Genomic DNA, 24,415 nt, shown 5'->3' with positions numbered 1-24,415 from the left:
TACTTTCTGAAGGCACTCTATATATTTTCAAACCTGTTTCAACTCCCTTGCTCCCCCAATGGCCACAGTGATTAACCTCTCTCTCACTCTCTCCCTCCAACATCCAGGCTACAGAGATGCTGGTCCATAATGCCCAGAACCTGATGCAGTCAGTCAAGGAGACCGTGAGAGAGGCCGAGGCTGCTTCAATCAAGATCCGCACCGATGCAGGCTTCACCCTGCGCTGGGTCCGCAAGACCCCCTGGTACCAGTAACACAGGCTGGTGCCAACACACACACACAAACAAACAGGTGTAGTTTTACGGCATACTCTGTATGTGTAGTTAGTAGAGTACACTTAACAACACCCCTGTTGAAATAAGTTTGAGTTGTTAGCTCCAAAGTTCAATTTATCCGTTACCATGTTATTATGTAGGACAACAGCTTCAATATATATTTTTAGCATGAAGAGTTTTTATATTTTCTAAACATGGTGACTTCTTTTTTTACCTGTCCCATTCTAAATGAATGTCACCGGCCCACTTCAACCACTGGTACACAATGAATGGGTTCTAAATGCCACCCTATTCCCTATATAGCGCACTACTTTTGACTACAGCCCTATGGGTCCTGATCAAAAGTAGAGCACTACATAGGGAATAGCATGTGACGTACAGTGACAGCTTTGTTTGTATGATGTTAATATGATATGAAGTGAGTGATATGCTATTTATTGACTTCTGGAAGCTGTCAGGCTGGCGTGTTGGTTGGTGCTCAAGAGATGCTTCCTGTGTTTTTACTGAATTTTATTTGACATGTCACAAACATCACCAAAGACTTTTGTTTTACACCACTGTATATGAACATACACTATACACTACCGTTGGAAAGTTTGGAGTCACTTAGAAATTTTGCCAATTAACATAACATTAAATTGATCAGAAATACAATGTTGACATTGTTAATGTTTTAAATGACTATTGTAGCTAAAAAAACGGCAGATTTATTTTAATGGAATATCTACATAGGCGTACAGAGGCCCATTATCAGAAACCATCACTCCTGTGTTCCAATGGCACATTGTTAGCTAATCCAAGTTTATCATTTTAAAAATGCTAATTGATATTAGAAAACCCTTTTGCAATTATGTAAGCACAGCTGAAAACTGTTGTGCTGATTTAAAGAAGCAATAAAACTGGCCTTCATTAGACTAGTTGAGCATCAGCATGTGTGAGTTTGATTACAGGCTCAAAATGGCTAGAAACAAAACTTTCTTCTGAAACTCGTCAGTCTTATTGCTTAAGGCCAGACTTAAGGCCAGTTTTATTGATTCCTTAATCAGCACAACAGTTTTCAGCTGTGCTAACATAATTGCAAAAGCGTTTTCTAATGATCAATTAGCCTTTTTAAAATGATAAACTTGGATTAGCGAACACAACGTGCCATTAGATGGTTGCTGATAATGGGCCTCTGAACGCCTATGTCAATATTCCACAAAAAAAATCTGCCGTTTCCAGCTACAATAGTCGTTTACAACGTGTCTTAACTGTATTTCTGATCCATTTGATGTTATTTTAAATGGACAAAAAATGTGCTTTTCTTTCAAAAACGAGGACATTTCTAAGTGACTCCAAACTTTTGAACAATAGTGTATATACAAAAGTATGTGGACACCCCTTCAAATTAGTGGGTTTGGTTATTTCAGCCACACCCGTTGCTGGCAGGTGTATAAAATCGAGCACACAATCATGCAATCTCCAGAGACAAACGATGGCAGTAGAATGGCCTTACTGAAGAGATCAGTGACTTTCAACGTGGCACCGTCATAGGATGCCACCTTTCCAACAAGTCAGTTCATCAAATTTTTGCCCTGCTAGAGCTGCCACGGTCAACAGTAAGTGCTGCTATTGTGAAGTGGAAGCGTCTAGGAGCAACAAAGGCTCAATGGTAGGCCACACAAGCTCACAGAACGGTAACACAGAGTGCCAAAGCGCGTAAAAATTGTCTGTCCTCGGTTGCAACACTCATTACCGAGTTCTAAACTTCCTCTGGAAGCATCGTCAGCACAAGAACTGTTAGTCGGGAGCTTCATGAAATGGGTTTCCATGGCCGAGCAGCCGCACACAAGCCTAAGATCACCATGTGCAATGCCAAGTGTCGACTGGAGTGGTGTAAAGCTTTCCGCCATTGGACTCTGGAGCAGTGGAAACGCGTTCTCTGGAGTGATGAATCACGCTTCACCATCTGGCAGTCTTGATGGCCGAATCTGGGTTTGCTGTTTCCCAAGAAAGAGCTACATGCCCCAATGCATAGTATCAACTGTAAAGATTGGTGGAGGAGGAATAATGGTCTGGGGAAGTTTTTCAAGGTTCGGGCTCGGCCCCTTAATTCCAGTGAAAGGAAGTCTTAATGCTACAGTATTCAATGACATTCTAGACGATTCTGTGCTTCCAACTTTGTGGCAACAGTTTGTAGAAGGCCCTTTCCTGTTTCAGAATGACAATGCTCCCATGCACAAAGCAAGGTCTATACAGAAATGGTTTGTCGAGATCGGTGTGGAAGAACTTGACCCCATCGGACACCTTTGGCATGAATTGGAATGCCAACTGCGAGCCAGGCCTAATCAGCCAATATCAGTGCCCGACCTCACTCATGCATGCTCTTGCGGCTGAATGGAAGCAAGTCCCCGCAGCAATGTTCCAACATCTAGAGGAAAGCCTTCCCAGAAGAGTGGTGGCTGTTATAGCATCAAAGGGGGGACCAACTCCATATTAATGCCCATGATTTTCGAATGAGATGTTTGATGAGCAGGTGTCCATATACTTTTGGTCATGTAGTGTATGTATGATAGGACTTTTTGACATACTTAAAAGCACAATTAATGCAGATGTAAAGATCAAGTTAAAAAATACTGAATGTACTCAAGTTTATTAGAACCTTGTTTTCTGGAGTTCAAATAGACAATTAAATAAGATTCTTTTGCAGTGTGATTGTGACACTGATTAGATTATTATTTTCTGTATGTTCCATGTAACAGTTGAACTGTTAGTTTGGTACTTTTTCATGAGTGAACACTAAAGCCATTCTTTACAGTTACACATCCTGTCCACCTGCTCTATCAGTGTGAATGTGTTTGTCTGTGATATATGTTTATGTGTGTGTGCGCATGTAAGTATTGGTATTAAGCTGTAATGGTTAAGGCCGGTAAAGCACCACAGTACTGCTTAGGGTAAAGCAGTCTACAAGCTGGGTTTAAGGCTGTCAATACTGTGGTTTATGCTGGTACAGTACAGGTGGCAGTTCTAAAAATGTAGAATTTTATTTTTAGCCAGCTAACTTTCCAAAATTGCTTGAAATATCTTAATGTTTTTGAGAAATGTGACTGTTTATTAAAGTTTGGTGGCTAACTTGATAGTCCCGATATCTGGAATACCCCACTTGTTAGCAAGCTTTCTTTATGTTATTATGGTTACATATTGAGCATGTAGTCACTGAGCCCCCTGTCCATGTTTAGGTGTGTTGTGTGCACAGGGTGTGTATTCTGTGAATGTACGTATAAAACACTGTCAGACAGCCTGCCAACACATACATTGTATTGTGCCTTGGAATAATAAAGAAAACAACATTAAAATATATTTTGTCTTTCATTTATATATTACATCTACAGTGCCTCCAGAAAGTATTCACATCCCTTGACTTTTTCCTCATTGTTGTTACAGCCTGAATTTAAAATTGCTAAAATACATTTTTTTCTCTGGCCTAGACACAATATTGCATAATGCCAAAATGGAATTAGAGTGAGATCAAGTACTCCAGTACTTTGGATTTGAAATGATACAATGACTAAGGAGGTTAAGGTGTAGACCCTTTAATTTAAGGGTATTTTCATCCATATCAGATAAACCGCTTACAAAATACAGCACTTCTGTACCATTGTCCCCTAATTTTAGGGGATCAAAAGTATTGGAACAAATTAAATTATGTATTAAAGTGGTAAAAAGTTAAGTATACTGAAAAAAATATAAATGCACCATGGTAGTGAAATTTTCCTTACACACAAAAAGCTTATTTCTCTAAAATTGTGTGCACAAATTAGTTTATTTCCCTGTTAGTGATCATTTCACCTTAGCCAGGATAATCCATCCACCTGACATGGCATATCAAGAAACTGATTAAACAGCATGATCATTACACAGGTGCACCTTGTGCTGGGGGACACTAAAATGTGCCATTCATCCACCGCAATCACCTCGTTTCAGCATAATAATGCAATGCCCCATGTAGCAAGGATCTGTACACAATTCCTGGAAGCTGAAAATCCCAGTCCCAGTTCTTCCATGGCCTGCACACTCACTAGACATGTCACCCATTGAGCATGTTTGAGATGCTCTGGATTGACGTGTAAGACAGTGTGTGCCAGTCCCGCCAATATCCAGCAACTTCGCAGCCATTGTAGAGGAGTGGAAGAACATTCCACAGGCCACAATTAACAGTCTGATCAACTCTATGCGAAGGAGATTTGTCACGCTGCATGAGACAAATGGGGATCACAACAGATACTGACTGGTTTTCTGATCCAACAATTTTTTAGAGGTATCTGTGACCAAGAGATACATATCTGTAGTCCCAGTCGTGAAATCCATAGATTAGGGCCTAATGAATTTATTTCAATTGACTGACTTCCTTATAAATCAAATCACATTTTATTTGTCACATGCGCCGAATACAACAACACCTTAGTGAAATTCTTGTACATGTAGGTAAAAAAAGTGACTATGCTTAGATAATAAACAGAGTACGGGGCAGCAACGTACGGGGGTGGGGGGGTCAATGCAAATATGGGTAGACATTTGATGGGTAGACATTTGATTAGCTGTTCAGGAGTCTTATAGTTTGGCTGTTAAAAAGCTTCTTATAGAAGCTGTTAAGAAGCCTTTTGGACCTAGACTAGCTCCGGTACCGCTTGCCGTGCAGTAGCAGAGAGAACAGTCTATGACTAGGGTGTCTTAAGTCTTTGACAATTTTTATGGCCTTTCTCTGACACCGCCTGGTATAGAGGTCCTGCTTGGCAGGAAGCTTGGCCCCAGTGATGTACTGGGCCGTACGAACTACCCTCTATAGGTCGGACGCCAAGCAATTGCCATACCAGGCAGTGATAGAACCAGTTAAGATGCTCTCGATGGTGCAGCTGTAGAACTTTGAGGGTCTGAGGACCCATGCCAAATCTTTTGGGTCTCCTGAGGGGGAATAGGCGTTGTCGTGCCCTCTTCTTGACTGTCTGGAGTGTTTGGACCATGAGTTTGTTGGTGATGTGGACACCAAGGAACTTGAAGCTCTCAACCTGCTCCACTACAGCCCGGTCAATGAGAATGGAGGCATGCTCGGTCCTCCTTTTCCTGTAGTCCACAATCATTTCCTTTGTCTTGATCATGGCCAGGTCTCTGACCTCCTCCCTTAAGGCTGTCTCGTCGGTGATCAGACGTACTGTTGTGTCATCGGCAAACTTAATGATGCTGTTGGAGTCGTGCCTGGCTATGCAGTCATGAGTGAACAGGTAGTACAGGAGGGGCTTGAGCACGCACCCCTAAGGGGCCCCTGTGTTGAGAATCAGTGTGGCGTGTGTGTTGTTACCCTTACCACCTGGGGGCGGCCTGTCAGGAAGTCCAGGATCCAGTTGCAGAGGGAGGTGTTTAGTCCAAGGGTCCTTAGCTTAGTGATGAGCTTTGAGGGCACTATGGTGAACACTGAGCTGTAGTCAATGAATAGCATTCTCACATAGGTGTTCCTTTTGTCCAGGTGGGAAAGGACAATGTGGAGTGCAATAGAGAGTGCATCATCTGTGGCTCTTCAAAAACAAGGACATTTCTAAGTGATCCCAAGCTTTTGAACAGTAGTGTACATAGACTTGAAATCCCTGGACACTTTAATAAATGGAACACTAGTCACTTCAATAATGTTTACATATTTTGCATTACTCATCTCATATGTATATACTGTATTCTATTCTACTGTATCTTAGTCTATGCCACTCTGACATTGCTCGTCCATATATTTATATATTCTTAATTCTATTCCTTTACTTAGATTTGTGTGTATTGGGTATATGTTGTGAAATTTCTAGCTATTACTGCACTGTCAGAGCTAGAAACAAGCATTTCGCGACACCTAAAATAACATCTGCTAAACACGTGTATGTGACCAATACAATTTTATTTGGATGCATTTGCTTCAGGTTGTGTTTTGCCAAATATGAACTGACTGGAGTAATTTTCTTTCTAAGTGAGTACACTGAAGAAAAATATAAAACGCAAATGTGTAGGTCCCATATTTCATGAGCTGAAACAAAAGATCCCAGAAATGTTCCATACACATAAAGCACATATTTCTCTCAAATGTTGTGCACAAATTTGTTTACAACCCTGCTCGTGATTAAACATGATCATTACACAGGTGGACCTTGTGCTGGGGACAATAAAAGGCCACTCTGAAATGTGCATTTTGTCACAATGCAATGCCAAAGATGTCTCAAGTTAATGGAGAGTGCAATATACATTCTGAGTGCAGGAATGTCCAACAGAGCTGTTGCCAGATAATTTAATATACATTTCTCTACCATAAGCCACCTCCATTTGGCAGTACGTCCAACCGGCCTCACAGCTGCAGACCACGTGTTACCACGCCAGTCCACGACCTCCACATCCAGCTTCTTCACTTGCGGGATTGTCTGAGACCAGACAGCTGATGAAACTGTGGGTTTGCACAACCGAAGAATGTCTGCAAACTGTCAGTAACTGTCTCAGGTAAACTAATCTGTGTGCTCGTTGTCCTCACCAGGGTCTTGACCTAATTGATTGCTAGAAAAGTGTGCTCTTCACTGATTAATCCCGGTTTCAACTATATCGGGCAGATAGCTTCATGTGAGTCAGCGGTTTGCTGATGTCGAAGTTGTGAACAGAGTGTCCCTTGGTGGCGGTGAGGTTATGGTATGGGCATGCGTAAGCTTGCATTTTATCAATCACAAACATTGGCACAGACACACGATACTATACATTCAGATGGATTTAGTATTGTAGATATGTGGAAGTGGTGGAGTAGGGGCCTGAGGGCACACAGTGTGTTGTGACATCCCTCCGATGTCAACAACTACAGACCAGTATCCCTTCTTTCTTTTCTCTCCAAAACTCTTGAACGTGCCGTCCTTGGCCAGCTCTCCCGCTATCTCTCTCAGAATGACCTTCTTGATCCAAATCAGTCAGGTTTCAAGACTAGTCATTCAACTGAGACTGCTCTTCTCTGTATCACGGAGGCGCTCCGCACTGCTAAAGCTAACTCTCTCTCCTCTGCTCTCATCCTTCTAGACCTATCGGCTGCCTTCGATACTGTGAACCATCAGATCCTCTCCACCCTCTCCGAGTTGGGCATCTCCGGCGCGGCCCACGCTTGGATTGCGTCCTACCTGACAGGTCGCTCCTACCAGGTGGCGTGGCGAGGATCTGTCTCCTCACCACGCGCTCTCACCACTGGTGTCCCCCAGGGCTCTGTTCTAGGCCCTCTCCTATTCTCGCTATACACCAAGTCACTTGGCTCTGTCATAACCTCACATGGTCTCTCCTATCATTGCTATGCAGACGACACACAATTAATCTTCTCCTTTCCCCCTTCTGATGACCAGGTGGCGAATCGCATCTCTGCATGTCTGGCAGACATATCAGTGTGGATGACGGATCACCACCTCAAGCTGAACCTCGGCAAGACGGAGCTGCTCTTCCTCCCAGGGAAGGACTGCCCGTTCCATGATCTCGCCATCACGGTTGACAACTCCACTGTGTCCTCCTCCCAGAGCGCTAAGAACCTTGGCGTGATCCTGGACAACACCCTGTCGTTCTCAACCAACATCATGGCGGTGGCCCGTTCCTGTAGGTTCATGCTCTACAACATCCGCAGAGTACGACCCTGCCTCACACAGGAAGCGGCGCAGGTCCTAATCCAGGCACTTGTCATCTCCCGTCTGGATTACTGCAACTCGCTGTTGGCTGGTCTCCCTGCCTGTGCCATTAAACCCCTACAACTCATCCAGAACGCCGCAGCCCGTCTGGTGTTCAACCTTCCCAAGTTCTCTCACGTCACCCCGCTCCTCCGCTCTCTCCACTGGCTTCCAGTTGAAGCTCGCATCCGCTACAAGACCATGGTGCTTGCCTACGGAGCTGTGAGGGGAACGGCACCGCAGTACCTCCAGGCTCTGATCAGGCCCTACACCCAAGCAAGGGCACTGCGTTCATCCACCTCTGGCCTGCTCGCCTCCCTACCATTGAGGAAGTACAGTTCCCGCTCAGCCCAGTCAAAACTGTTCGCTGCTCTGGCCCCCCAATGGTGGAACAAACTCCCTCACGACGCCAGGACAGCGGAGTCAATCACCACCTTCCGGAGACACCTGAAACCCCACCTCTTCAAGGAATACCTAGGATAGGATAAGTAATCCTTCTCACCCCCCCTTAAATGATTTAGATGCACTATTGTAAAGTGGCTGTTCCACTGGATGTCAGAAGGTGAATTCACCAATTTGTAAGTCGCTCTGGATAAGAGCGTCTGCTAAATGACTTAAATGTAAATGTAAAATCTGTGAATGTATTGTAATATTTAAAAAATAGTGTATAAACTGCCTTAACTTCTGCTGGACCCCAGGAAGAGAAGCTGCTGCTTTGGCAGCAGCTAATGGGGATCCTTAATAAATAAATGCAAATACCGAGACGCAATCCTGAGGCTCATTGTTGTGCTAAACATCCGCTGCCATCACCTTGATTCAGCATGATAATGCACGGCCCCATGTAGCAAGGGTCTGTACACAATTCCTGGAAGCTGAAAATGTCCCAGTTCTTTCATGGCTTGCATCCTCACCAGACATATCACCCATTGAGGGAGTTTGGGATGCTCTGGATCGATGTGAACAACAGCGTGTTCCAGTTTCCGCCAATATACAGCAACTTCGCACAGCCATTGAAGAGGAGTGGGTCAACAGCCTGATCAACTCTATGCGAAATAATGTTGTGCTTATCTTTATATTTTTTATTCAGTGTAGATAAGATGTTTCTGAACACTTCTAAATGAATCCTGAAAAATGCCATGATGATCATTGTGCCTCTAACTTTCTCACTCATCAGTATTCACGATTAATTCATTATTATGCATAATCATGGTAGCATCCACATTAACCACATTACTCTAACCCTCTATGGGAAAATTGTCTATTGTGTATTAGGCAAGACAAATTCCAGATAGCACATTTCATTCCTTGGAACCTACGTGGGAACGTAAGCATTTGGTTTCCAATTGGTCCAAGTGAACATGAATGTACATTTTAGGTTGCAGGGAGGTTTTAAAAACATTATTTGAATAATAAAATAATTTGGTAATAAAATAAGTTTGAGAACATTCTAAAATGTTGTGACCCCAAACTTTCACTAAGACTTATAATTACACTGCTAGCTTACATTTGGGATAACTGTTCTGACTGTTCTGAACTCCAAGCACCTGGCTCATGGAAACTAATTTAAGCATTAAATCATGCAAACATAAATGTTTTATTGTGGCATGCAGTCCCGTCAGTGACATTCTAACCTATGATCTTCTTGACTTCATCCGTGCATTTCGTCCACTGCACCACCAGGAAGGAGCTAGCATGCCATGTTTTTTAACTCATACAAAGCTGTTCATTTAGTCTATTCAAACAGAACCCATTTCAAAGAAAACAAGTTCAGGCCAACACACCTGAACACACTTAACAAGATAGAGGACAGAGAGTTTTGTTGACGATGAGAATTAAATGTTTTTAAATAACATTCTTAGAAAGTTACAAAATATTTGCTTTTAGTTTTTATGGCAAGTTTTCTTAATGTTCTGAGAACATGACTTTAAATAGAACCATGAGGAAACCTGCAGAAAACATTATGATGAAGTACTGAAATTTCCACAGAAGAACATTGTTTCTTAATGTTCTCTGAACTTTGAGAACATTCCCAATGTCAAACAAGTTGGAGAATGTTCCTAGAACATTACCAAAATTGAAATTAAATGCAACCATGTTTGAACTTTTAGGAAACGTTGTGTTAAAGTAATGAAATACAAAGAAAATCAGTTTTTTTTGTCAAGTTCTTTAACTGTGCTGACTTTAATGCAGATTAAAGCCAAGCAACTACCCTGCACCACTCCCAGAAGGTTGTGGGAAGGTTGTGGGCAAAATAACATTAGGACAACCAAAAGGCCCAGGTGAGAACAGCAAATAAAATGCAGTAGTGACTTTATATGTATATGTATTAATACTTGCAGTAATTGAGCCTGTATATTAATTAACACCATGTATGACCAAATGAGATTCCACTCTTGGTTGTAGTTACTCAGCATTAGAGGGTTATTAGTCATGAAATGGTCAAACAATATGCTTTATATAAAACTAGATATTAAATCTTTACCTGCTAAAGCAGAGAAATAGAAGATAGTAGAGGGGAGATGAGTGAGCAAGAGAGACAGAGCGAGAGGTGGGCTGTGCTGGAACACAGTGAGATTCCGTAGAGGTTATTTAATTCGAGATACAGGAGAAATAATAGGTTGATTGTCCAAAACAATTCCCTTCGCAGACCAACAACTCCATTCCATCCAAATAATAAACATTTAAATAAACAACAAAGTTATTTAATACAGGCTCTGTCCCTAATATAGAAGGAGTATAGGGGTATAAAAAGGCATAAGGTAGAAGGGTTGACACTGGGCATGTAAAAAGCTCAATTCATAGTTTGCTGGTGCAGAGCCACAACAGTCTGCTGTGACATGTACCTTTTTACAAGTTTCAGACATTTGTCATAATGGACCGATCATGGCTCTGAACTACAAATAGAGAGCATAATAGTTGACAGCCAGCGTGTCTAAGAGTTGACCTTTGACCCAGAGTATTAGGCACGTTGGCTAGTTGACCTATGACCTTTAGGTTTCACTCTTCAGGTCCGCACCTGGAACTTCCCAGCCTTGGTGATGTATTTAACCCCTTTAAAAGGCTTGTACTTCTCCCCAAACATATCCAGCCTGTTCACCTTCAGTCCTAAAACACAGTTAGCATAAACGCATCACCATTTGTTTTGTTCTGTACTGAATTTTCTTTATCTTGACATTTTGACCGCTAACATGCACTATTTTTGGGGAATGTATTAACAGTGGACAAATAAACAAAATACTAAAATATTGTTTTTGGGTTAACTATATCATAGATTTACCATAAACTTTACAGTTACCATATATTTACACATTTATCAAAACGCCTATACTGTAACATTTATCGACACACATTCTCCAGTGAGTCAAAGGTTTATTAGGTACACCCATTTATACTGAACAAAAATGTATGTAAAGTGTTGGTCCCATGTTTCATGAGCTGAAATAACGGATCATAGAAATTTTTAAAATGCACAAAAAGCTTCTCTCAAATTTTGTGCACAAATTTGTTCAAATCCGTTAGTGAGCATTTCTCCTTTGCCAAGAATATCCATCCACCTGACAGGTGTGGCATATCAAGAAGCTGGAAAAGTGTGCTCTTCACAAATTAATCCCGGTTTCAACTGTACCGTGAAGATGTGAACAGAGTGCCCCATGATGGCGGTGGTGTTATGGTATGGGCAGGCATAAGCTATGGAAAACAAACACAATGTGCATTCCAATTGCCATCGATAAAATGCAAGAGATACCATGGCGAGATCCTGAGGCTCATTGTCGTGCCAAACATCCGCTGCCATTACCTTGATTCAGCATGATAATGCACATCCCCATGTAGCAAGGATCTTACACAATTCCTGGAAGCTGAAAATGTCCCAGTTCTTCCATGCCTTGCATACTCACCAGCCATGTCACCTATTGAGCATGTTTGGGATGTTCTGGATCGATGTGTACGACAGCGTGTTCCAGTTCCCGCCAATATCCAGAAACTTAGCACAGCCATTGAAGAGAAGTGAACATTCCACAGGCAACAATCAACAGCCTGATCAACTCTATGCAAATGAGACGTGTCACGCTGCATGAGGAAAATGGTGGTCACACTTGATACTGACTGGTTTTCTGATGCACACCCCTTTTGTAAAAAGGTATCTGTGACCAACAGATGCATATCTGTAGTCCCAGGCATGTGAAATCCATAGATTGGGGCCTACTTTACTTATATGAACTGTACAGTGGTTCCTCCTTTAAAAAGTTGTGAGCTTACGCCGCAGGACTTAGAGGTAATTTGTAGTTTAGTACGGTACCCTGCTTCACCACTTTATTGCTCCAGACCAGCGCAATGGGGAGTTAGAGAACTGATTATGCTTTTGGGCCCTACTGTGTCTCTAACTGACAATGAATGGGCGACAAACCTAAATAGAAACTGATAATTGTGCACAACTTCAGTATTACTTCCTAAAACTGTTGCTACACAAAGGTTTTTATTCTTTTATTGTTTAGGATTATTTTGCTCTTACTGAAGTACTGTATGCCACTCCCAACCGGTCACATTGTACAGTTCTTGAGTGGTGCAATGGTCTAAGACACTGCATAGCTGTGTTACAGATGCTGCTTCAATACCTGTGGTGGGCTCAACTGGGAGACCCATGAGATGACTGTAGGTTTTTGGTTTTTCTCCCTCTAAAAAACAGAAATAAGTCTTCCTAAATAACAAACTTGCTTGATTTACAAATTAGTAACAATGTCTCACTCCATGTTCAAGAATGTCCTTTTTCCTCGCTCATTTTATGTTATTTGAAAACGAAATCTCCAAAATATTGTTATTTTTAAACAAAGTGACTATTATTATTAATTTAGAATTATATAAAAGCCCGTTGGATATTCTCACAATATATATTATTAACCCCGTTATTAGCAGGACAAAATATATTGGTCACAGCTCCCGAGTGGCGCACAATGGGACTGCATTGCAGTTTTCCAGCTGTATCCACTGAAAGCGCACAAGATTCAAGGCACAAGGGCAGGGGGCACGGGATGGGCCGAGAGCCGCGCACAGAATAATATAATAATATAATAATAATATATCCCATTTAGCAGACGCTTTTGTCCAAAGCGACTTACAAGTCGGCTGGGGCCACTAGCGGGAATCGAACCCACGATGCTTGGCATTGCAAGCGCCATGCTCTACCGACTGAGCCACACAGGATTCAGAAGACCGACCTAGCCCATGGGGAAGGGAGGAGGAAGGGGGTGGACACCCACCCTGCCACACTGGCAACACTTTAAGGGGCATTGCACTAGTAATGGCGCTGACTAGGGAAACATTCTCGCTGTTCTGTTCTTAGTGCCAGTCTGCAGGTTCAAACTAAAACAATGTAACTAATAAATGGCATCTTTATGCTTTCATTCATAAAATAATAAAAATACTCTTTCAAAATGCTGATGTTTATTTAGTTATGGATCCATAACGAATTACTACGGGAATAAATATCACTGAATTACAGAAATATCCTCCAATCCTCTTTATATGTAATTATTGGCGGAGAGTCACATCATATTTTTTAGATATACTGTAGGCCTACCGTAAGCAACAAGAGTCTCACTAGTATTGAGTAATGTGCTGTTAAAAGTGGTGTAGGTCTTATTTAAAGAGGATTTATTTAACTAGGTAAGTCAGTTAAGAACAAATTGTTATTTACAAGAACAGCCTACTCCTTCCGCCTCGTCAGGGAATTGAACCCCGGTATCCTGCGCACCCGCAGGACACTACATTCTTTAGCTAAATAGACCAGTTCTGTACTTCCGAACCATCACGTTGTACAGCGTCATATTTCACGTCCCCATCCTAACGGAAACCCAGAGGGTTTTTCGTTTTCCTTGGAATAGAACCACCATAATATTAAATCAAATGAATTAAGCAAGTACCAGTCAAAAGTTTGGACAAACCTACTCATTCCAGGGTTTTTCTTTATTTTTACTATTATTCTACAATGTAGAAGTGAAGACATCACAACTATGAAATAACACATATGGAATCAGTTAAGGAACAAATTCTTATTTACAATGCTAGTTAGTGCTAGTTTGACCCCCAGAGGGCATCTTTGAGAAGCATTTTGGTAGCCTTCAATAAGGCCTGTACTAGAGATTGCGGGCACGCGGGAGACAGGGGTTCAATTCGCCAACGGGGAAAAACTAGCACTAACGAGCATTAATGGTACCAGTGGTTCACACTTAAAAAACGTGCCATAAAATTCTGTGGCACCATGCAAGCTGCACTGCAACTTTTAAAAGATGAACCATTGTAACAATAAAATCTTTGAAATTGTTGCATGTTGCATTTATATATATTTTTCAGTGTAGTGCAGTGTAGGATGCCCCTATGTCTCCAGAAAAACCAGAATTTTTTGGGGAACGGAAGTGCTGCGCAATTGGTATCAAGAGTACCTAACATGTGCCAGGAAAATATTCCCCACACTATTACACCACCAGCCTGTAACGTTGACACAAGGCAGGATGTGGCCATGGACTCATGATACTTACACCAAATCCGGACTGCCATCAGCATGACTCATCAGGAGCTGGGATTCGTCAGAGGAGGCAATGTTTTTCCACTATTCAATTGTCCAGTGTTGTAGATCACGTGCCCACTGCAGCTGCTTCTTCTTATTTTTAGCTGATAGGAGTGGAACCCGGTGTGGTTGTCTGCTTCAATAGCCCATCTGTGACAAGGACTGACGAGTTGTGCATTCTGAGATGCCGTTCTGCACACCACTGTTGTACTGCACCGTTATTAGACTTGCATGTTAGCTTGCATTTATCCTTTGACCTCTCATCAACGAGCTGTTTTCGCCCACAGGACTGCCACTGCCTGGATGTTTTTATTTTGTCTTACCATTCTTGGTAAACCCTAGACACTGTCGTGCATGAAAAGTCCAAGGGGTCGGCCGTTTCTGAGATACTAGAACTGGCGTGCCTAGCACCGACGATCATACCACGCTCAAAGTCGCTTAGGTCACTCGTTTTGCCCATTCTAAACGTCCAATCGAACAGTAACTGAATGCCTTGATGCCTGACTGCTTTATTTATATAAGCAAGCCACAGCCACGGCTCACTGTCTGAAGGAGTGAACCATTTTCGTGAACGGGTGGTGTACCTAATAAACTGAGTATACATTGATATTTAGCATGCAGTATTACTATGGCAATTACAACCTTTTACAGAGCATGTTACCCCCAACACCATAAACTTTACTGCGAAGACACAGAGAAAGATTAGCTTAATTCCAAATTTACCCCTAGCACCTATTACTGAGCCACTCATAGATCTATGAAAATTGGATCAATGGAAGCAATATGATCACATTTCAACAGTCAATAAGGAGGCAAGACTAAACTATTACCATAAGACTTCTACTTATCCAATTCCTCCAGATCTACAAGGGGGCTAGGTAGTAGGAACCGATTTGGAATAACCCAACAATTGGGAGAGGCTGAAAGGGACAAAAGTTACAGGTCAGGGGTACCTGATATTGCAAGTTGCTGTATCTTCAGGTCGATGTTCAGACTGGGGTTCTCCTCTGGTTTGTGGGCTCCAGCCTGCAGACTCAGACTACCTCGCAAGTTAGGAAGCTTCTGTGGGTTCAACTTTCCAATGTCCCACACCAACAACTAGAGAGAAGAGAGCGTGGGAGAGAGAGAGAGAGAGAGAAAGAAAAAGAGAGAAGAAGGGGGGGGGGGGGGTTGTGAGATGGAGAAGTTTGTTAATAGTAATGTCTGCTGATTTGCTGTTTACCTGGTCTAACTTGTAAATAGGGTCGTAGGTATAGCTACTCTGTGTAGTGGTTAGGCTCAGGGGTTAGAGGTTACAAGGTAACAGGGTAGTAGGCGTGTAGTTACCTTTGTACCATTGTCATATGTGTAACTGCCCTGTGTGGCAGTCAGATTGATGCTGAGGATAGTTTTGGGCAAGTGGACCGTGACCATCACCCCTTCGACCGTCTTCCCCATGGTCTGCTTCGGTCCAACGGTCACGTCCAGACGGCCATCAGAACCACACTCAAAGAAACTGATGCTCTGCTTCACATACACTGGGATGGCTACAAGACTGCATAGAATATAACAGAATAAATAGAATATTACCAATACTATTATTAAACTGGGATGGCTACCAGACTGAAAATAATAGACATGGTAGAGTTAGGATTAGGGGTCAGAGTTTAAAGCCTTACTTCTGTGCATTGACGTGATAGGTCATTAGGGTGAAGTTCCCATCAGGGGGAATGAAGGAGAGGACGCGCTCAGATTCCCAGAGTTTATAGCGAACACATGGGTGGAAACTCACATCGTCAAGGAGGCGAGGATTCTGCAACGACAAAATGCATTATGAATAGACCAATACACTGGGGCTCTTTCTCTGTGTGTGGGAAGGGAAATGCCTAGTGAGTTGCACAACTGAATGCATTCAGCCAAAATGTGTCAGGCTGCCTTAATCGATGTCCACAGCATCTGGGGAGCAGTTGTTGTTGGGGGTTTACTGCCTTGCTCAAGGGCAGAACGGCAATATTTTCCACATTCCTGGCTCGGTGATTCGAACCAGCAACCTTTCGGTTACTGGCCCAGCGCTCTTAACCGCTAGGCTACCTGCCACCCGTGTGTGTGTGTGTATGTGTGGTCAATTTGAATTGAAGGAAATCAATTCAAGAAGTAACTTTCAAAAGTTGTTTATTATTTCCATTTTTTTATTAAAAAGTTAAATCACTTCCTGAAATGACTACCTTCAATTCGAATGGACCCCAACCCTGATATAGTGTGTGTGTGTGGGGGCCCACCATGAAGGAGAGTGTGAGGTCGGGCATACCAGACAGCTTGACACACGCCTCGACCACGCCCTGGATCTCTGCAAACACTGTTGTACCTGTTAACCAATCATAACACAGCTTACAGACGACACACACACACACACACAAACTCCTGATGCCTGACCTTTAACCTCTGGATCTGACTTCCGGGATCTCTGCACCGTGGTGCCGGTGTACAAGTCAGTACTGCTCCTACCTGATTGGTCCAGGATAGCGTCAATCTCCTCCACCACGTCAAAGTAAGCTTCATTATTGGTGTACCTCACTCCGGCCCGCCTCCACGGGATGGTCGACAGCTGACCAGTTGGCAACGTGTCTCCAACGTTACTGGTCCCTGGAACACACACACACACACACTTTTTAAACTAACTCATAACATACGCTTCTGCTACAGTTTATTATCTATCCTGTTGCCTAGTCACTTTATCTCGACCTACAGTGCTTTTATAAAGTTCACACCCCTTGACTTTTTCCACATTTTGTTGTGTCATTTTTTGTCAACGACCTACACAAAATACTCTAATGTCAAAGTGGAAGAATATTTAAAACTATTTAATGGAAAATAAAACACTAATATTTCTTCATTAGATAAGTATTCAGCCCCTGAGTCAATACATGTCATGTTTAGCAGCGATTATAGCTGTAAGAGCTTTTGCACAGCTGGATTGTATGATATTTGCCCATTATTTAAAAAAATTATTCAAGCACTGTCAAGTTGGATGTTGATCATTGCAAAAGTCATTTTCAAGTCTTGCCATAAAATTTTGAAGCCGATTTAAGTCAAAACTGTAACTAAGTTACTCAGGAACATTCAATGTTGCCTTGATAAGCAGACTAAACCAAGTTTCCTCTATAATTGTGCCTGTGCTAAGCTCTTTTCCGTTTCTTTTTATCCTAAAAAACTCCTTAGTCCTTGCCGATGACAAGCCACCACCATGCTTGAAAATATGAAGAGTGGTACTCAGTGAAGTGTTGAATTTGCCCCAAACACAACACTTTGTATTCAGGATAAAAAAGTGCATTTCCTTGCCTCTTTTTTTGCAATATGTACTTAAGTGCCCTGTTGCAAACAGGATGCATGTTTTGGAATATTTGTAATCTGTACAGGCTTTATCCATTTCACTCATCATTTTTGTTAATATTGTAGAGTAACTACAATGTTTTTAATCCATCCTCACTTATCTCCCATCCCAGCCATTTAAACTCTTTTAAAATCACCATTGACCTTATGGTGAAATCCCTGAGTGATTTCCTTCCTCTCCGGCAACTGAGTTAGGAAGGGTGCCTGTATCTTTGTAGTGACTGGGTGCATCCAAATTATAATTAATAACAGCCATGCTCAAAGGGAAACTCAATGTCTGCTTTTTGTTATTACCCAATAGGTAGGTGCCCTTCTTTGTGAACCATTGGCCATGTTCTGTTATAATCTCCACCTGGCACAGCCAGAAGAGGACTGGCCACTCCTCATAGCCTGGTTCCTCTCTAGGTTTCTTTCTAGGTTCTGGCCTTTCTAGGGAGTTTTTCCTAGCCACCATGCTTCTACACCTGCATTGCTTGCTGTTTGGGGTTTAGGCTGGGTTTCTGTACAGCACTTTGTGACAGCAGCTGATGTAAGAAAGGCTTTATAAATAAATTAGATTGATTGAGGTTTATTGAGGTCAATTTTTACTGCCAAATAACTTTTTCAGCTAGCTGGCCGTAAAAAATTGCACTGATAAACAACGGGGAATTGTAGTCTCCTCGTCCTTCTGCAACTTGCCTGCCAATGCATGCTTGTCACTACCAAGCACCCAAGCTAACTGACAAAAGTTGGCTAGATTGCTACTTCCAAACAGAAATGAGAAAACACCTCACTCTGACCATTTTACTCGCAGAAGCAGAACTGGTTAGGCTGTTTACATGTTGTTATCTAAAGCATTGACTAACTATTACTTTTTTTGCCTACGTTTACTGACACCAGTCATATTCAGTGGTTGTTGAGCATTTGTAAATGTATCAGTTGTTCTGCGCTCTGCCACATTCAGATGGAGTGCTCTGAAATCGGAGTAGATAACCAGAGTGAATTTGCAAATGCAAGAGATACGCTAACTGGATAACAGTTGGTTAGCCTGCAAGAACTTGACGAAATGAAACCTGCATCTGTAGCTGTGTATAACCACCAAAAGACAATATGAGGAGAAAAGTCAGTCAGTCACCCACTCCTCCAATGGCATGACATGAAATTATCCTACCTAGCTAACGATAGACTCAGGGTTTTTAGCTTGCTAAATAATTGTATTTTTTATTTGATTTAACCTTTAACTCGACAAGTCAGTTAAGAACAAATTCTTATTTACAATGACGGCCTACCCTGGCCAAACCCTTCCCTAATCCGGACAACGCTTGACCAATTGTGCGCAACCCTACGGGACTCCTGATCACGGCCGGTTGTGATACAGCCTGGGATCGAACCAGGGTCTGTAGTGACGCGTCTAGTACAGAGATGCAGTGCCTAAGACCAATACGCTGGCCTATTAGCCACATTATGACTGACTTGTGATCATTGACAGACAAAGTACTGTCAGTTCTACTTTAAACTCTAGGTCCCCGTTACTTTGTGTGCTAAATTTGAAATGTTTTTTGCAATGTGAAGTAATAGTAATAGATTTATCGTGGGAAATGCTTAACGGTTGTGTTTTTGTATTGTTATGATTGGAACCTACTGGCTTTTTATGTCCCAGTATATGGACTGCTTATCCTTTAACATAATGCAGTGTGTAACTGCTGTCTTTCCCTCAGCCCTATGCAGTGGTGTAGTGGTGCCTGGAGAAGTGGGTATAAGCTAATTTTGCCAAAAGGTTCCCAAACGGCCCACCCCGCGAAGGAAATGCACCGGTCTGAAAAAAACTATTTTTTAAACATTTTTTTAATATATGTTTTCCTATATATTTTTTCGATTTTCACTCTCAAAATTACGTATTTTTTTAATAGAAATAACTAACGTTTGATCCAAGTCCACAACAATGCTTAAACCACATCAATCTGATTGGGTGGGCCTGTCAGGTCCTGGCTCCCCAGTGGGTGGGTCTTTGTCCACCCAGGAGCATCCATGTCTATGCCCCTGATGCAAATGGTGCATGACGACAATTGCAGCAGCACAAATAACACTTCGGACTAAACTGTTTCAATATCTGGTTTGCATAACCATTGTTGCCTAAGTTAGCATTTACTGGCGGATATCATTAGTTGAAACATCTTTCCTACCCTACCGGCTACCGATGTCATTTTTCTGTGAGCTGTTCCATGCCAAAACCTGCAGGCAGCAAGAGCTACACACTCTTGCTGCCTGCAGATGATATTCTGCTGAAACTAGGCTGTGTGCATGTGAATATATTTCACGTGCTTTGTGATTGGGGCAGGGTGTTGGACTAGTAACCAAAAGGTTGCAAGTTCAAATCCCCGAGCTGACAAGGTACAAATCTGTCGTTCTGCCCCTGAACAGGCAGTTAACCCACTGTTCCTAGGCCGTCATTGAAAATAAGAATTTGTCTGACTTGCCTAGTTAAATAAAGGTAAAATAAAAAAAATTGTGTAGTCTACTTTGTGCATTATTTCTCTATTGTACTACTACATACATATACCTCCACTACACTACTTTGATATCAGTAGGGATTAAGAAGTGAGTATACGCAATGCCCACTGAAAAAAGTTGCTAACCGAATTGTCAAAACTATAGTTTGTTAATAAGCAATTTGTGGAGTTGTTGAAAAATTATTTTTAATGACTCCAACCTAAGTGTATGTAAACTTCCAACCTGTCAGTGTGTTGACAACAGATCGGAGGATGGTGGGTGGTCTGATCATCTCTTTGAGGACGTTAGATTCGGTTGCCAGGGGAAACCCGTTGTCAAGCATCTCCTCCAACAGCTCATACACCATCACCATGTTGTCCTTGACTACTGTCTCCGAACACTCCCCAAAGTAGTCCTACAGAAAAAAACCGCACACAAACACACACTTAAACATTACTGGTTATAAAATAGTTAACTAATCCAGGTTGAACTAGTCAGGTTGAACTAATTCTGGCAATCTGTCAGGCTTAGAGTTGTGTCAGACCTGGATCATCTCTGCGACGCGGTGCAGGAACTCGATGACAAACAGCGGAGGAACCTCAGTCTGGATGACGGAGAGGAAGAACAGCTTGTCCCTGTAATAATAAAATGTGTGAAGCAACGTTCATACATTGTATACAAAACAAATGTTATAAAAAAACACATTAATAAAGACAGACCTTAAAACTGTCTGTCTTGAGTGAGCAGGTTTTTACATTGGCTTTGGATATATGATGGTTTCTTAAATAGTGATATAAATTCCAATAAAATAACTTGTAGATGATGAGGTGTGAGTGTGCATCCTGTAGCTTTTGAAGTGTGTGTGTGTGTGCGAGCGTGTCTTTCTATGCATACATACAGTGCATTCAGAAAGTATTCAGACCCCTCGACTTTTCCCACATTTTGTTAGCCTTTTTCTAAAATTGATTAAATGATTTGTTTCCCCTCAAATCTACACACAATACCCCCCAATGACAAAGCGAAAACAGGTTTTTAGAAATTACCTTATATACGCAAGTATTCACACCCTAAGCTATGAGACTCAAAATTGAACTCTGGTGCATCCTGTTTCCATTGATCATCCTTGAGATGTGTCTACAACTTGGAGTCCACCTGTGGTAAATTCAATTGATTGGACATGATTTGGAAAGGCACACACCTGTCTATATGAGATCTCACAATTGACAATGCATTTCAGAGCAAAAATCAAGCCATGAGGTTGATGGAATTGTCCGTAGAGCTCCAAGACAGGATTGTGTCAAGGCACAGATCTGGGGAAGGGTAGAAAACATTTCTGCAGCATTGAAGGTTGCCAAGAACACGGTTTGGAACCACCAAGTCTCTTCCTAGAGTTGGTTGCCTGGACAAACTGAGAATTCGGGGGAGAAGGGCCTTGGTCAGGGAGGTGACCAAGAACCTGATTATCACTGACAGAACTCGAGGGTTCTTCTGTGGAGATGGGAGAACCTTCCAGAAGGACAACCATCTCTGCAGCACTCCACCAATCAGGCCAGACGGAAACCACTCCTCAGAAAAAAGCACATAACAGCCCGCTTGGAGTTTGCCAAAAGGCACCTAAAGGACTTCTTAGACCATGAGGAACAAGATTCTCGGGTCTGATGAAACCAAGATTGAACTCTTTGGCCTGAATTGCCAAGCGTCACATCTGGAAGAAACCTGGCACTATCCCTACGATGAAGCATACCGTGGGGATGTTTTTCAGCGGCAGGGACTGGGAAACTAGTCAGGATCGAGGAAATATGTACAGCGAGATCCTTGATGAAGTCCTGAGCGCTTTGGAGCAGGTTATCAGACTGGAGAGAAGATTCACCTTCCATCAGGACCCTAAGCACACAGCCAAGGCAACGCAGGAGTGGCTTTGGGACACATCTCTGAATGTCCTTGAGTGGCCCTGCCAGAACCCGGACTTGAACCGGATTGAAAATTTCTGGAGAAACCTGAAAATATCTGTGTAGCGACGCTCCCCATCAACCTGACAGAGCATGAGAAGATCTGTAGAGAAGAATGGGAGAAACTCCCCAAAGACAGGTGTTTCAAGCTTTTAGCATCCTACCCAAGAAGACTTGAGGCTGTAATTGCTGACAGGAGGGTCTGAATACTTATGTAAATGTGATTTCTGTTTTATACATTTGCAAACATATCGAAAAAAAAAACTGGTTTTCACTAGTTCATTATGGGATATTGTGTGTAGATTGATTAAGGGGAAAAAACTTATTGAATCAATTTTTTTTTTATAATCCTGTAACGTAACAAAATGTGGAAAAAAAATCAAGGGGTCTGAATACATTCCTAATACACTGCATGCATGACCTGTAGATGCTGATGAGGTAGTGATGAGGGGTGTGTATGACAGGTGGAACGTCCTCAGGTTCCAGAGCCTTCTCTTTGGCTTCCAGGAAGTAGTCACACACCGACCGACTGACCACACTTTTCCAGTGCTTCTCCAGGAAGATCTCCCCCGAAGGGTTGATCAAGAACAGGCTGTTGATCATCTCTGCTGGTAGAAAGGGACAGGTGTTACACGGGTAGGTTTGTTTGTGTGTGGCCTACCGAGTGGCGCAGTGGTCTAAAGAGATTCTGGGTTCGAGTCCAGGCTCTGTCGTGACCGGGAGACCTATGGAGCGGCGCACAATTGGCACAGCGTTGTCCGGGTTCAGGGAGGGTTTGTCCGGCAGGGATGTCCTTGTCCCATCGCGCAATAGCAACTCCTGTGGCGGGCCGGGTGCAGTGCACGCTGACACTGGAGCAGTGTACTTGTTTCCTCCGACACATTGGTGCGGCTGGCTTCAGGGTAAAGTGGGCATTGTGTCAAGAAGCAGTGCGGCTTGGTTTGATTGTGTTTTGGAGTACGCACAGCTCCCGACCTTCGCGTCTCCCGAGTCCATACAGGAGTTGCAGCAATGAGACAATACTAACTACCAATTGGTAGGGCTAAAAATAAATAAATATAAAGGCTTGTTTGTGTGCTCACAGGTCTACAGCCCTAAGCCTAAGGTGTAACACATGTGTCCTACATTAAAGGGTTAGAGATATATTATCTACCCCATGGATCAGATCAGTGGGATAGACAGACCAGAACAGTACGAGAGACCAGGGTTGTGTACAATGCACAATGAAATCACTGTCTTTCACTTTAGTTTGGTATGTGCCACGTTGCATCCAAGACGCAGAGACAAACTCCAGATGTCTAGAAGGGCTGTACAGCATAAAGTTGATCCATGATGATAAATATCATTCACTGTCAGATGTTAAAATCAAAGCCTAGTAGTCCACTGGCTAAATAGTTCAATCTGGTTATTAACTAGCTCATAAACTCTGTCTGCACCGATATGGACTCAACGAAGTTAGCCTAGCCTTGCAGCCTCGAGCATAGTGATCGAACTGTCTGCAACATTGTAGCCAGCAATCTTATTCTAGCTTGTGACATTCAGCAAGATGAGTCTTGTTAAATCGGTTGATATAGCGGTTAAATTAGTTAAAGTGTATCAAAAAGTATCGTTACCTGCTTTGTTCCAGTGCTAGTGGCAGGAATAAAACTGTGTTGCACTGTCAGAGTAGTCTGGCCACTATACACAGAAGCCTGATTTAATATGCACATTTCTACTCTTATCAGCACAATATACAACCTTTAAACATTACATAAACCCTTTGAACATTCAACCTCGACATTTGTGAATATCTGTGTGTAACATGCACTGACCGAAAAGCACAACATCAACTTCTCACCAAAGTTCCTGTATTTCTAGTCAGGCACAATCGTCTGCAGGCAGCTAATATCGCGTTCAAAACAACTGGAATCTCGGAAATCTCCGACTCCGCAGCAGTCTAAGGCACTGCAGCGCTAGAGGCGTCACAACAGACCAGGGTCGTGTAATGTCACAACCGGCCGTGATCGGAAGTCCCATATTGGCACAGCGTTATCCGGGTTGGCTCATCACGCTTTAGCGACTCACTAGTTACCATAGCCACAAAGTCAGAAACCCCGCCTATTT

General features: G+C 42.6%; 2 protein-coding genes across 9 annotated transcripts in view; one reads left to right on the top strand and one right to left on the bottom strand.

Moving 5' to 3' along the window:
• Positions 1–932, top strand: part of LOC135512521 (vinculin-like) — a 55,958-nt gene extending 55,026 nt beyond the window's left edge. For both annotated transcript variants that reach the window (XM_064934629.1, XM_064934628.1), the window contains one exon: positions 108–932. In XM_064934629.1, coding sequence (XP_064790701.1) covers positions 108–254 — 147 coding nt within the window. In that variant the 3' untranslated portion in view covers positions 255–932. The remainder of the gene's footprint in view (positions 1–107) is intronic.
• A 9,574-nt stretch (positions 933–10,506) lies between these two features.
• LOC135512519 (AP-3 complex subunit mu-1-like) lies at positions 10,507–24,413 on the bottom strand. Of its 7 annotated transcripts, XM_064934622.1 has the most exons (11): positions 24,124–24,139; positions 23,926–23,989; positions 22,734–22,917; positions 20,908–20,998; positions 20,607–20,778; positions 17,010–17,147; positions 16,784–16,869; positions 16,184–16,317; positions 15,852–16,059; positions 15,479–15,623; positions 10,507–11,068 (listed from the first exon to the last, which is right to left on the bottom strand). In XM_064934622.1, the coding sequence occupies exons 3-11, from the start codon at positions 22,913–22,915 to the stop codon at positions 10,968–10,970; spliced, it is 1,257 nt and encodes a 418-aa protein (XP_064790694.1). In that variant the 5' UTR covers positions 22,916–22,917; positions 23,926–23,989; positions 24,124–24,139; the 3' UTR covers positions 10,507–10,967. The 7 variants fall into 7 exon arrangements, with proteins under 7 accessions (XP_064790694.1, XP_064790696.1, XP_064790698.1 ...); XM_064934624.1 differs by lacking the exon at positions 23,926–23,989 and having other exon boundaries at positions 24,124–24,413; XM_064934626.1 differs by lacking the exons at positions 23,926–23,989; positions 24,124–24,139 and adding an exon at positions 24,150–24,413 and having other exon boundaries at positions 22,734–22,920.
• Between the last annotated feature and the right edge of the window lie 2 nt (positions 24,414–24,415).

This window comes from Oncorhynchus masou, chromosome 24, assembly GCF_036934945.1.
Source record: "Oncorhynchus masou masou isolate Uvic2021 chromosome 24, UVic_Omas_1.1, whole genome shotgun sequence".
Lineage (NCBI taxonomy): Eukaryota > Metazoa > Chordata > Actinopteri > Salmoniformes > Salmonidae > Oncorhynchus > Oncorhynchus masou.
Note: the sequence above shows the minus strand (reverse complement) of the source record. Positions and strands in the feature narration are given on the sequence as shown.